Source organism: Dermacentor variabilis, chromosome 1 (assembly GCF_050947875.1).
Source record: "Dermacentor variabilis isolate Ectoservices chromosome 1, ASM5094787v1, whole genome shotgun sequence".
Classification (NCBI taxonomy): domain Eukaryota; kingdom Metazoa; phylum Arthropoda; class Arachnida; order Ixodida; family Ixodidae; genus Dermacentor; species Dermacentor variabilis.
Window position 1 is genome coordinate 21,382,102 of NC_134568.1, and position 15,432 is coordinate 21,397,533.

Sequence of the window (15,432 nt, forward strand, 5' to 3'; positions counted from 1 at the left end):
TGTTTTGCGCGAATCCAGCGATGCACCACACCCGATTGCTGCGCCGATGAATACCAATGAGCGCGCATCGCACTCGACTCTATATATACGGCGTGCGGCACGCTTCGCTTTATCAGATGCACGAAAGAATCTTGCAAAGGTGCAGGCACGCGTAATTAGAGAAATGCATTCGTGCCTCAAAATTTCTGCAGCATGCAAGCGCCTTTCCTTTTCTTTCGTTCCGTGTTTCTTTCTCGTTTTCTTATCCTCCGCTGTGAAGGCATGGGAAGTATACGTCGTTAACGTTGGTAAACTCTGTACGCGGTTGAAGGCGAAGCAAAAGAACAAATGGCTTGTAGGTGAATTTGTTGTGATCTGGTATCCTCGCCCTCCTAAATCACACTAACGGACCCGCTGTGATCTTACAATCATCTATAGAGGCGACGCCCACCGTCGGCTTTGGGTGTAACGGACACCATTCCACTATACGTGAAAAGGTAGGTATCTGGCCTCTTGAGTTACAGGATATTACATATGACATTCTGGATGCTGTTTTTAGTGTTGCTTGTTGTTTGCACACAGCATCTTGGCCTCGGAGTTTTTCGACGTAGCTGCAATACGATAGCGCATGAGCGCAGTCACGTGGTATCATTTCGTATTTCGGGGGCTTTCTTTAAACGCCGAAAAAAATCACCGCGCAGCATGTGCGTTGCCAGAAAAAAATTTGAATCGGTCGTTTCTGAACACCCTCTACAACGCAACTAAACGCACCTGGCCATAAAGTTAATATTAAAAAGAGTGCATAATTGATCTTGCTTAATAACTAATTAAGCGGAATGTAAAGAAAATGCTCTAAGGAGCACCACGTGACGGCAGATCATTCAGCTGCGGCTAACCAATTTTTTAAAATCCTTGGTTGAAGTTACGTGAAACACCTTGTAGATTGAATCTAATCCTTTGTGATGCGGCATTTCTGACAGCTCTATACAACTCGCTTTATTTTATAATTTTCAATCTTAACCGCTGGTATCCATTTTATGATACCCTGTTGTACGATAAGTTATCAAATATTTTGACGCATCAAAAAACACTTAGGGCGGCGGTACTCGTACTTGGCTCTTTGCCCGTCGTCTACGCGACGCAAGTATCACTTTTGTTTATAAATTCTTTCCTAGTTTCTGAATGGCTTCTCATGTAAAGCAATGGCTGCTGAAGAATTACGAGTGAATATAGAGTGAAGTCACAGCGTCACGCCAACGTTTCGTCAGCAGCACTTGTCTTTGTCTTGAGAAAGATTTCTCTTAACGGTTTTTAACAAAAACCGTGAAGAGAAACCATGCTTGCTGTATAGTTCTGATAACTTAGCTATATATTAGTGCGAAAATGTGGCGCGTACTCGGTGTGCAATCTTGTCTGTAAATGCGCTGTAAACGGACTCGAAGGCAGTCCTTGGCAGCCACACACATGTCGCAAACGAGTCGAATCAGGCAGAAGGAACCAATGCACCTGTGATAATGATTACTCTTTTCTATGGTCAGCTTTCCTTGTTCCTTTTCGTTTTTAAGCATCCAAACTGTAGGAATCCGGAGCTCGGTCGAACTGCAGTTCGCTGGTTCTTCTCTGTTACTTCCATATTTCTCGCTAATAACAGATTGATTGATTGATTGATTGATTGATTGATTGATTGATTGATTGATTGATTGATTGATTGATTGGTTGATTGATTGATTGACACGGCAGTCTGAAATTTTTCAGGCGCCCCAACACGTGCTCGTTGATAATATTTTCTCTCACATGTCTTAACCTTTCTGTTTATCTTTTCTGCCCTTCATCCAGCACAGGCTAGCCAATCGGACGTGTGTCTTGATTAACCTCCCTGTCTTTCCTCTGTACCTCTCTTCGTTCTGTCACAAATGGGTTGCAGTGGAGAGACTGAAGCAGAAAATGAATGAATTAATATTTATGCGATTACAACAGTAGACATACAGAGGAGACTATGCAGAAGGAGGTCCCGAGGTTATATACCGCAGGCGGACCGGACCTCTTGTATTATTATTTTAAAAAATATACTAGCGAACAAATAATATGGACAAAAATCAGATGTTGGCACTTATAAAAACAGTATCTCAAATTTCAGTGATTAGCATGAAAATCACCATAAGAGACGGGCAGTTAACGAATTTAATGTAACACAGCAGGTAATTACTGAGCAAAGAAATTGTTTTCGCTAAAATACATGCACATGCATTATTTCTTTCAATTCGAAGTGTACTCAATAATAAAATGAAAGAAGAAAATGCTCATTTTCCCGTAATTAGTGCGCACTTTAGGCAGCAAGAAGATATTACAGGTACTTCGGCTACTTATTGCTGGTTCGTTGCGAGTTCTAAAAAGCTCATTTTCTTCTTCTACTTCCCCGCCTTGCGCATGTCCTTCAGTGCTGGACTCCATCGGACGGCCCCCGTCGGGCATCCTGGACGTGACCATGTCGGACTACGGTGACTACGACCAGTGTCTCGAGGTTGTGTCGCTGACGCGCTCCGGCGACGAGGACTTCCGTGGACAGCACTGCAACATCCAGGTCGAGCACCCGCACATACCCGCCCTCACGAAACACGCCATCGCCCGCCTGCCGCAGATACTCAAGGAGGACAGTGTGAGTGTGCCGCATACTTTGCGTTTGTATCGTTTCTTTTCTTTTTTTCAAGGTATGCGTATGCTGATCAGTACTGATCAGTACTGATGAGGCTCAGTACTCGTCTACCCAAACATCGCGATAGTCTAAAAGGCATTCCTTCTCCTCATCTGTCGGCCTATTGCTAAAAATGGGGTCGTTTGTCGCCGTATGTGGATCCCTTATACCGGCGAACTCGACAGAACTGCTGAAGCATGTTGTATTCAAATGAACTTCGTTGATCAGTGATTCAGCTGCTTGGCACTGTATGAGAAGGACAAAAGAGAGACATGAGGCCTTGGAGTAGCCTCTTCCTGCACCACCCGAGAGAGAGGCAGTCTAACGATCGGCTCCGCGACAGCCGCAAGCGTCATGCGGCCCTCACTAGCTGCCTCCAGAACGTTCGTTAATAAAACGGAGGCAGCCTTACCCTTCCCCTTATACAATAACACCCCTCCCCTTTCCACCGCAGCGTCTTCGGCGCATTTTAATGTGGAATAAACGTGGTTTCATTCATTACCACTTTCTCGACAAGAGTCGAGGTGTTTTCACTTGAACAGCAATGGCTGCTTTAGTTAGTTTGCCGCTGCTTCGTCGCAGTCAGCGTCTCCTTGAGCGTCGTCATCTATATAGCTCCCCGGGGACTGTCATGATCTTATCGTCGAGCGAAAAGGTAATGTAGAATGTCTAAGAAAAGAACGAAAGAAGGAAGGAAGGAAGGAAGGAAGGAAGGAAGGAAGGAAGGAAGGAAGGAAGGAAGGAAGGAAGGAAGGAAGGACGGACGGACGGACGGAAAGAAAGAAAGAAAGAAAGAAAGAAAGAAAGAAAGAAAGAAAGAAAGAAAGAAAGAAAGAAAGTACGAAAGAAAGAAAGAAATTGAAGAGGAAATGCATTAGCTGGCTCAGGTGTGGGGTCCTTCTGAAGACTCACGATCCAACCAACCTTGCCACTGTTTATATAGAACATCGATGGCGCGTACGCCAAAAAGCAGCAGTGACACATGACGTAGCCTCATCGATGCGCGCTGAGGTACACGATGCAGGTATAAACAGAGCGGCGGTCGAAGAAGTTGGGCGCCACACCGGCGCCACTGATTGAAGCGCAGGGTACGAACACACAAGCACAAAAACGGCGTGGTCCTCTAGAGGTGCAGCAAGCAGGATGTTTGCACTGTCAAAACAAAGGCGCGGGTGAAACATTAGTCGGAGGGAAACGCAGTGTAGAGTGTTTTTTGGCTTTCCTTACATTGCACACGTTTACGCGTACCGAGGCCGACCAAAAGCTCGCGGACGGCCCTGCCCGTGGTCCGAGCATTCTTTATGGGATTCTTAAGCGTGCACCCAAGGCTATAGATGTACCTCGGTCGGGTTTCCATTTTCGCCGCAGCCGGGAGTCGTACCCGCGACCCCGTGCTGAGCAAGAAAACGCCCATAGCCCACTGTGTCACCACCGATTTTCCATTGCGACGAAGTCTGGACACTCCCGGGCCACACCGTATACCGTCCTGTCCACGAGGTGGATTTGCATACGAAGCCGGACTTCAGAGGGACAGTGATGCCCGAATTGTCTGCGCGCAGCGGCGAATGTTTGCCGTAGCTGATAGTGGCGGACTGACCCGCGACTCTTATTGCTCGTTCTTGCGAGTTTGTACACACACTTGCATCACAAATATGGTTCCATTAATTCCCTGCTTCAGGAGGAGCTCCTTCCCGCAATACCGTTCGTTCGTCCGGCTCCGGTTTGCGCTTTCTGTCATGAATCTGCGACCCCTCCCCTCCCCCCCCCCCCAATCGGGTCTACTTTCTACTTATTATACGCTACCGTAAATCTTGTGCGAGTTGTTTCCACTACTTTGCAATGACCTTCAACAGGCCACCTACACTCTCGTTAGGGGCATAAACTCTCTTTTTATAGCAGAGGACGGTGACACCGATCACCAAGAGAAAAGCTGTTATGACGGTGTTTTACCCCGCTATATATATATTTTTTTTTACATTTTCCCCTGTTATATTACCTTAAATGGCCTCTGTAGCCCCACTTTGGATCTTCGTTCCTCGCTACACGAGGAAGATCAGGCCCGATGCAACACATGGGACATCCTCGGTACTCGGTCATTCATACGAAACTATGTTGTGCTTTTCATCCCTCTTTCTCTCTATCTCTCTCTCTATCTCTTTCTCTTTGTATTTCTCTTTCGCCGATAAGCCTTCGAACATGTCTGCTCGACCGTTGAAACAAATCCGCCAATGGCGATTTCCATATTCAGTGAAGCGATAGTGCGCGTCCTGACGCAACGCAGACGGAGAAAGAGCACGAAAGGACTGAAACGCTTGCTCAGAGAGGCTCTGCCACTGTTGTGGCAGAGCCTTTTCGAGCGAGCGTTTTGAGTACGAAATTCTTCTTCGCCCCGTTCAAGCCTGTTCCTGAGCGGGAATACAAACTGCTTCCAACGTCATTAGGGATGCGAGATTATTCATTTGAAACTTCACTAGAGCCAGCGAAATCCGATGTAAGCCACCCTATACCACATGTTTACCATAGTGACAAAATGAAGTAACTGAGCAGTTTGGCAAAAACGGTGCTCGAACTCAGGCTACAGCGCCCAGGTACGGTTAGCAGTCCTACACAGCGAACCACTGACCTATCTCCCACGTGAATGCAGCGACATCTTACGCGTGGTGTGGGGCAGGCACGACGTGAGCTCCGGGAGCGCGTCGTGTATAGCAATACCTATGGGAGGCAACACTAAAAAGCAACTATTTTTTAACAGCGATGCTGTTTTAAGCTGGTGGTTAGGCCGGCGAACGTGCGCACCAAAACCTCGCCGAGCGATGACGTCATCGCGGGCGCTGGCACCGCTTCACCGTAGCTTTGCCTCGCCGCGCCGTACCGAGGCCGCGCATGCGCAGATGCGGATCTAAGCCGTGACGTCACCGCGGGGGTATAAAACCAGCTCCGCTCCGCCGCCGCGCCAACCGAACACCCGCGGCTCTCCGACCTAGAGAGAGATGGGGCGACAGAAAAACAGCGTACCTCCCGAAGAAGAGGAAGCGGGGCGCGAAAGCCGCCGCGCCACTACTCGAGAACGGATGCGACGACTACGGTCCGATCCCGAATATAGCGCCGGTGAAGCGGCGGCGAAACGTCAGCGAGTTGTTGAAGCGCCTGTGTAGTTGTGCCATCGGACGACGACGGCGACGACAGAAATGACTGGTACTGAAAATAAAACGACGCATTGTACATGCTTTAACGATCGAGTCTTCGTTGCTCTTTGGGGGGCTAACGACGACACCATGCCGAAAACTTGACCGAGTCTCCAAGCATAACCATGCAGAAAGCGTGGCCGAGTCTCCAAGCATAACCACTCATAAACTTAGACGAACCAAGAATAACCTAGGTAGGGCCGCCAGCTTCGCTGTTTGCTCAGTCTTCGCGCCAATAGTGCGAAGCTGCCCAAATTTTTTTTTATTTTTCGATCGGAGCCGTTGGCGCCATTTTGTTCCATAAAACATGAGTCGCAAATGATAAGGAAGCTGCGGCTGTTGGTCCTAATGTCGTTTCATTGACGACTATAAGGCGTCTTGAGCACTAACACGTCCTGGGTACCAATAACAACCGACAAGGCCTTCCCCGTACCTGCGACGTCATCACGACTCCGTAAGAGACGACGCCTCGCGATCGAACGAGTCGTTGAGCACAACGCGCTGACCACTTATGTTCGTCACACGTGTACTGCAGCACACAGCATGTAGCGCCTGGTGTTGTGATGTAATCTAGTGCACGTTTGCATAGCGAACCATTTGATGCTCAGCGGCCATTCTGTCTATATATATATATATATATATATATATATATATATATATATATATATATATATATATATATATGTATATATATATGGTGTTTCGTGCTCGTCTTGTTTCTTTGCTTCCACTGCGAAATGACACATCGCAGTCGAGCAACTATAGCTGGCCTATATGTTACTGCCTTAATATAGAACGCAATGCTGGTGTTGGCAGAAACCGCACAAAGGTGGGTTTCACGCTCGTGCCTACGTCCTGACACAGGCTGCTCCGAAAACCTTTTCATTGTTCTTGTTCTGTTTCGACAAGTAAATACCCGACGATGCACTTGTTGACTAAGCATCGCAGGCAACTTGGACGTTCCGGAATTGTTTAAAATAAGAGCTGCCAGAGGCTGTACACTCTTTAAAAAAATTACACCCTTTGGGGCTTATCTTGTCCCACAACGATAACCCTCATCTGTCTTGCCCGTGTTTCCTTTGTTTAACGCTGCGAGCTCGGTACTTCCCAGTCACGAACGGCTTGCGCGTTATCAGTGTGACGCAGCATTCTCGGCAGGAAAGTAGCGAGCGCCGAGTTTTCAAGAAAGGAAACGCTAGCAAGGCAGATGACGATTATCGTTGTGGGACAAATATACACCCCAAAGGGTGCAACCGTTTTAAGAGTATTACACTGGCAATATTTCCGTTCGGTTTTATTGATTTATTATTCGTAGCAGCAACTTGCCGATATTGGCGATGGCGAAGACCTGTCGTCATGGCAGCCAATGACGAAGGGCAGTAAGACTGGAAAATTAAGCCTTACATATTGCAGGCCTATAGAAGTAACAACTAATGATACGGAACATAAACAAGTACAGAAGCAACTATTTCATTTTTTTTTTCATACCTGAGTTCTCTAGGCTCACCTTTCTCCCTTTTCTAGATGTTTCCTCACCCTTTATGGCTAGCCCATAGTTATAATTGCGATCTCATAACTAAAGGTAATGTGTGCACTCTGTATAGCTTTGAAGAACAATTTACTGCGATAAGATTTTTACAATGCTTTGACTGCATTTCCAACATAGTCGCTTCCTTTCCTTTTTTTTTTTCACATGCCAAAACCTGTTTTCTTTTCAGGGAGAAAGAGAGGCGGCGGTGGCGAGTGAAGTATGAAGTTTCTCATCTAGGGTAGTGACGATTATTAACAGGCGCCTATGCTACAGACGTTGTTAATGACACGTAGTGCATGTAAGGCGAATAATGACCTTCCTAATGTCGCACGTGAATGGCTAACCCTGCCCACTGCTGTGGCAGTGCCGGTCGAGTCCGTTTTTCAAGAGGCGGGCAACCCAACTAACCTCGCGCACTTGAACTCGTGAGTTGCGTAACTTTCAAACATCGCAATGCCTCGTTTTTCGGAAGGATCCCGAAGTGCCTGTGTGTTCTTTTTACTTTTTATTCATTTATTTTTTTGTGCGCGTTTGAGAACCGTAATCAGTCGAAATTTACATCGGTGCCCAGCCACAGCGGCGTTCTGCACAGCCGATAAACTGTTTTCGTGATGGCGAAGTTTTACAGCACGAATCCAAACGTCCTTCGTTAATGCTTGCTAATTTCCGTATGACGCGAAGTTAGTTACCTTCCTTCACGATGCAGTTGATAGCAATGTCAATAACGAACGCTAGCGAACTATTGTAATACTATCAATCGTACTATCAAAAATTTTTTTACACTACAGGTAGTTAAAAAAAGTATCGATGCTATTGACAGTCAATCACGGATAGTTTTCATCACTAGCATCATGTTGTCGTTTTTTTTTCGTTCCTCCTAGTCGGCCTTGACATTTCGAAATGGCCATCTAGATCGAAATCACATCAGTCAGCCTTGTATTAAAAGGAAACAGACTATTTTTACCGAGTTTATTTTACCTGGACAAACATACGAACAGAGAGGGGTGCGAAGAAGTGCGCGGGGGGGGGGGGGGCGTGGCAATCGCTAAATCTTCATTGCTTTCCTTCGCTTTTATTTTCTTCAGAATACTGCATGCATAAGCAGTTACGATGACGAATCGCAGTGTACAGAGGGTGGGCATAATTCAGAAACAGGGTGTGTTCGCAGAGTGACGTAGTTTTCAAGAACTGCAGAAGTTGTAATGCACTTGATAGAGGGGGCGGGTTGGGGGGAGGCAACCATGACGTCACTGAGAAAGTGCAGAAAGGTTACCACGCGCATAAAAGTGAGAACCGTGGCGCGCAAAATGGAACAACATTCGCGCACCGTGGCCTTGAGAGCAGGGGGAAATACAGGACGAATCGCCAGTGTTTTCTGAGAACGCACAATTAACGCCAGAATTAGACGGGCTGCCCGAGCAAAGGTTACGCTGTACGTCGAGCGCCTGGCTTCCAGAATGAATACTTACTCAGTGAAAAAAATACAGAAAGGTAAAAAAGCGTTATGGTTTACACGAGCGTCCATTACATACGCAAGAACACGCACACACATACTAAAAGAATCTGGCGCATTCGAATTAGGATAGTGATTTAGGCGAGTTGGTCTAAGTTCGTGACATGAATGTAGCACATAGGCGCTGACTACCAACAGAATTTTACTGGTCAAATACCGTATACACTATTTTTACAGTGTACCTGTATATGGCTAGGATGCTGGGATTCTTTCGCGTCCGTCGACAGCAAAGTATAATCATCAATGGCTCGTACCCAGTAAGCAAGAAAAATATGCAATGGCTTATATCCCCGTAAGGCAGAGGCTACTGGCACTCAGCAAAGTGAAGCGAACAGTGCTAACATTCTTTGGACTCATGCATACAACATACAGAACAGCATATGTTTGAATTAATAACAAGCTCAAAAAAAAAACATTCGAACCACATAATTAATGATAAGGCGCTCTTGATAGCAATGCGAAGCACGTATCGCTCCCCGCATACGTTTCCCGCTAATGCTTACTGTTGCACAAGCTGCTCCGGTTACGCCAGCTGGCGACGTGGGGTGTGACGTCCCTAGCCGTTCGTATATATAAGCCTAATATATATATATATATATATATATATATATATATATGTATATATATATATATATATATATATATATATATATATATATATATATATATATAGCCTAGTAACTGATTTCAATGGTAGTGCAGACCGCTATGGGCGGCAGCGTGCTGTCAAAATTGCGAGTGCTCCCATTCCTACCATTACTCTAACATAACACTACTACCATTACTCCAAAGCCATAAAGCATTGCATACCACCTTCAGTAGTTGTAGTGACGGTTTTCAACAGCTTCGCTGGACATCCACTTTCGAAGGGCTGGGATGGCGAGTTTTTCTCTGTTAGAGCGCAATTGTTTGGCGCCCGTTCCCGCGTTTCGCGCCGCCGTCGGCCTCGCCGTTGTGCCTTGCCGTAACCACCTCCGTAGCCGGGGCCAGCGCGCTGCTCTAGCTACGCGCGCTCCTGGCGCCATCTCTAGCGCACGGCTCTCCCCTTGACCTCCAAAGTCAGATCACGTGTTCTCGCTTATCCTCTCGCCCCTTTCCTCGGCGCAGCGCCGTTGCGCTGACTCTCGCCGCTACCCTACACTCCGCCCTCGCCGTCCCTTCTCCCGCTGTCGCGGCACTGCCCCAGGGCCAGCGGCGGGCGCTCCTTGCCGCCTCGCGCGTGACCACGGCTGTCAGTTGTGTCTCTCGCTTCCCCGTTTTCGGGTCGCGTTCCTCAGTGGCATTTTTCGCCTCTGGCAGTGCTAGCGCCTGGCTGTCCTTCTCCCGTCTCCACTCTTGCCCTGTACTTACCCTTACCTGGCGTAATGCCGTTGCGGTGACTCGAAAGACAGTTATAGCGTTTCGTCCCCTTACTTCTACTTCCCACCCCAACCTTGCGCGGCCACATTGAGGCCTATCCGTGAGTGAATGAGTGTGTGACGTCTACTCCATACCCCTGTTCTCCACCCGTTTCCTCATCCCCCTTCAGAAGAAACATTAAATAATAATTGCTAATCTCCCCCCCCTTTCCGCGGCGGTGACCCACTATAAGATGGCGAGATGGCACGTCGCCGGAGCGCCGGCTCGATAGCGGCGGATCGCGGTCAGTGCTGCCCAATCCGAAACGCAGAATCACCTCCGTTCGGCACTGCGTTCTGTATGCGATTGCCTGTTGTTGAAATAAGGCAGCAGCTGCGCTCAAAGATCGCATTACCAAAAAGCGTAACCGTCGGCCAGTTTTTTTTTTCTCACATTGAACACCTTTTTTTTTAAAGCCTACAGAATTTACTCCAATCATGTCATTGCAGATTATCTGCCGAGGCGGATATCTTTTGCAAGAAAAAATCAAAGCAATCCATTCACTAAATGAACTAATTACATTAACTTTTTAGTGACAAGTTTTACGGCACAGTTGGAAAGTTGCAGGGGAATCGTCAGAACCGTGTATAGTTCGATGTCTCTACATTTCGAAATGGTCATCTAGACCGAAATCACATGCTGGCGTCAAATTATTCCTTCAATTTACCACGGATTTATGCACGCGGTACCAAAAAGTGCGGCTCACAGTGCTACCCCGCCTGTGACGTAGTATGACGCCGTAAAATAGAGCTTCGTCATGGTGCGTGATAAAGCGGCTTGTCTCACCTCTGCTGCTGCAGCGCTAATGAGCACAATCGGGAGTTGCGCAAACTGCTAATCGAAATCGGCTCATGGGAAGAGGGAGGTGTGACGTCAGCGTCAGTTTACGCCCCGCTTTTGCGCCACAGAGGAGTTGGACGGAGAGCCGCGCTTGGCGGCGTCGCGTGCGTATTCAGGGGAGGTATTCTGTAAGCGTCCACCTGGTGGACATGTCCTTTTCGTCTGCTGCTAAAGCGCTAATTGGCTGTGGCGTCTCGCTGCCGCGGATGCGCAGCCCGGCATAGCCAATCAGAACTGCAGCAGCAGACGAAATGGACACGTCCACTGGGTGGACGCTTACAGAATACCTCCCCAGGTAAACTGAACGAATAATTTGACGCCAGTTTGGCGGCCATCTTGAAATGTAGAAACACGGACCTAGCTGCTTATGACGATTCCCTTAGTCTTTCCAGTGTAAGCACGCACAGCAAAGATTGTAACTATATAGAGAGCTAATTAATGTAGTTAGTATAATTAGTGAGTTGATTGTTCAGGTCTTTCTTGCAAATGATGTCAACATTTTTATCTGTATATTGACGTATCTGTAGTAGCCACCGGTGATCACTTCGTCTCCCGCAGTTTCCTGTAAACGCTTGACTGGTATCAACTTGATTGTATTAAGTGCGTAAAGAACATGCGGTGTTAATGTTACTGCACATAATTATTATATATATATATATTTTTCAATGAACACAACAGCACTCAGTTACCAAGGTGCTACCTCTCTACGTCTATAGCACTCTTCCTTCACGGTCAGGCAAACAAGGATGGCAGCCCAAATGTATGCGCAAACAAACAACGCGTTCGACTCGTCAGTCCGCGCGCATACACACACAGGGGAGTACACAGATGACGACGCATTCACGTGACCTCCGCTGTCCAAGGCCAGTGTGCGATGCCATTATGGCGCGATACTGGCGATTTACTTTCTGTTCTTTTATTTGTTGTTTTTTTTTGTTTGTTTGTTTCTTTCTTTTTGTATTTTCTCCTTCGTTCCTTAGGAGCCCTTGGCGACGGGCTGCGTGCTTCAAACATTCGCAAAGTAATTCGCTCAGTTCGCAGCATAATGGGCATTGTTTTAACGACTCCGCGAGAGCGTTTAAGGAGCAATTCTTTTCAGGAGAATGAAGCCAATATTCGCGCTGTGACGCAGAAAAGAGGGAAGCGAGGCAGAAGAGAGAGAGAGAGGTGGAGGGAAAGAGCGCCCATTTCCTGGGGTTTCCGCCCATCTTTTATTGCGCTAATTGAGGAACGGAATTATCCCGCGTTAATAAACATACCGGAAAGAAATAAAACGCAAGCTCGCGCACTCGCGAAAGAGAAACGTGCAAGAATACGGAAAACGTTGTTGTTTATTTCTTTATTTATGGACAGTCATTCCAAGCACGTTCGCGCCTGTTTTATCCGCGTGTCAAAACAGCGTTGCAGCGTGACGCTGAATAGTACTCATCGTTGATAGAAAAAAAAATAATTATCCCAGCCTCTGGTAAACAAGAGAAACGCAGACGAAAAAAAAAAAAAGTGCACCAGAAACGTCATTACATGCCGCCACAGGTTCCGGCGTCTCGCCTTCTCGAAGCGTTTTGTTTGTCTTCATTCACTGTCGCGTTAGACGCCTACTAAGTGGTCATTCGTGCGGCCTGGCGCCGTGTAATTCGTTGTCACAAACGAAGCAGTCGCTGTTAGCGGCCGCTAAACACTTATGTAGATGAGCATCCAATAGACGCGTCACGACTACAGCTGCTGCGGCGTCTCGCCTGTTCGCGGAGCTTCCCTTGACGACAAAGCCTGCTCCTCTCTCCCTCTCTAGAGCACGCGGCGGCTGTTCGTGTTTTTTTCTTTCTTTTTTTTCCTTCCACCTTTATTAGCCTGTTTTGTTTTCTTGTTGTGCGTGTCGTTCCCCGGCAATTAGTGTGCGCGATGCGGCTGCCTGTGCGTGCAAGCTGAATTCACTACGCCGAGCGCCTGGTCGTCTCCCAGCGCGGCCGTCGCACTTCACGGCGTTTTTCTACTCGGACAACGTGACGCAAAATAAAAGTAGAATTAAACCTGTTCAGCACCACCGTACAAGGAGAATAGACACAGTGTCGCTAGGACGCATTCGTATATATATATATATATATATATATATATATATATATATATATATATATATATATATATATATATATATATATACTACCGCATGTACTTGCTTATCTTTCCCCGGTAACAGTCTTTCACCGGCTAGCTAATGTTAAACGTTATCGCTCAGCGCAAGAGTCGCCTAGTATCAGATACATACAATTTCTCAAATGTTATCGCTTGTTCTGCCTATTGCCTATGTTTTCACCGAACCTTGTGCAATCACATTACGTACGCGACGCGAATAGTGGTGTACATTCTAGGACTTAAGGGAACACCAGCGATTACGGTTCTGCAGATCAGATTGCACTGCGTGTTGTTTTGTTGGGCAGAAGTTCGTCCAATATATATATATATATATATATATATATATATATATATATATATATATATATATATATATATATATATATATATATATATATATATATATATACACGAGGTCTGTTAGAAAAGTATCCGACCTTAATTTTTTTTTTTTTGCGAACACCTGATGGATATGAGACAGGCGCGCTTTCATCAGCCGACATTGAACCTTCGTGCGCATGCGCGAATGTTTTCCCGCCTGCCAACAGCGTCAGTCGCTGGGACGCAGCGTTTGAGGGAGGTAGTGCGCAGTGCTCTCGTCGGTTTTTTATTGCAAAGAAAATGGCGGAGCGACTGGAGCAGCGCTACTGAATCAAATTTTGGCAGAAACTGGGCGACAGCCAAGTGCAAACCATTCGGAAGATTCAGACGGCTTTCGGTGACGATGCTATGAGCAGCATACAGATTAGGGAGTGGTACAACCGGTTTAAATACGGCCGCACATCGGCGGAGAGCGAGCCACGCTCCGGTCGGCCATCAACTTGCCGAAATGACCAGGTCATTGCCGAAGTGATCGCTGTGGTGACGCGGGACCGTCGTGCGACTATCGGAGAAATTGCGGAAGAGGTGGGCATCAGCACTTTTTCTGCACATTCCATTATGACCGAAGATTTGGCCATGAAGAGAGTTGCGGCGAAATTCGTGCCGAAGCTGCTCACGGTGGAGCAAAAGCAACTTCGTGTTGAAGTCTCACAGGACATGCTGGATTCCACAAACAGTGACCCCGACTTCGTGAACACCGTAATCACTGGTGATGAGTCTTGGGTGTACGGGTACGACCCGGAAACCAAATCCCAGTCGTCACAGTGGAAGCATTCCACGTCACCAAGACCGAGAAAGGCCCGCAAAGTGCGCAGCAACGTCAAAGTGATGCTGACTTCTTTCTTTGACTCCCGCGGTGTGGTACACCACGAGTATACACCAGGAGTACACACCACAGGTTCAAACAATCACCAAAGAGTACTACAGGGATGTCCTCCGTCGCCTGCGTGATGCTGTGCGGCGCAAGAGACCGGAGTTGTGGGCAGCAGGAAATTGGCGCATCCATCACGACAATGCTGCTGCACAATCATCGCACTTGATTCAGGCTTTTTTGCTGAAAAGCCAGACTCCTCTCTCTCTCTCTCTCTCTCTCTCTCTCTCTCTCTCTATATATATATATATATATATATATATATATATATATATATATATATATATTATTACGATGTCATCGAGTGATGCTCAAGAGATGAGCCGCGGCGAGAACGACGAAGAAGTTGGTCGGTGCCCTTGGCACGAGCGAGTGTCAGCCTGGCTGCCTGGCTCCAGTGTAAATAGCGTGTAAATAGCATCTTTCGTCTTTGTCTTTCCACACGTAACATTTCTGGTGGAGGTGCATATATATATATATATGTATGTATGTATGTATGTATGTATGTATGTATGTATGTATGTATGTATGTATGTATGTATGTATGTATGTATGTGTGTGTGTGTGTGTGTGTGTGTGTGTGTGTGTGTGTGTGTGTGTGTGTGTGTGTGTGTGTGTGTGTGTGTGTGTGTGTGTGTGTGTGTGTGTGTGTTAGATGAACGAGGAGAAGGGAAACAGAGGGGCTTGATTTTTGTTAATCACGATCATATAGATAAAGCCAACAGACAATGGAGGAGGAGGAGGAGGAGGAGGAGGAAATAAAGAGAGAAGGCAGGGATGTTAACCAGAAATGCGTCTGGTTGGCTACCCTACTCTGGGGGACGGAAAAGAGGGAATAGAAAGACAATAAAGCCAAGGTAAGGATAGGGGTAATGAGCTGAGGTCGAAATTAAAATGTGGAAAATAATGAAG

The 15,432-nt window shown here is 46.9% G+C and overlaps 1 protein-coding gene across 3 annotated transcripts in view; it reads left to right on the forward strand.

Moving 5' to 3' along the window:
* The window catches only part of LOC142575738 (nose resistant to fluoxetine protein 6-like), a 191,958-nt gene that overhangs the window by 115,780 nt on the left and 60,746 nt on the right, over nucleotides 1-15,432 (forward strand). For all 3 annotated transcript variants that reach the window (XM_075685344.1, XM_075685361.1, XM_075685353.1), the window contains one exon: nucleotides 2,418-2,635. In XM_075685344.1, coding sequence (XP_075541459.1) covers nucleotides 2,418-2,635 — 218 coding nt within the window. The remainder of the gene's footprint in view (nucleotides 1-2,417; nucleotides 2,636-15,432) is intronic.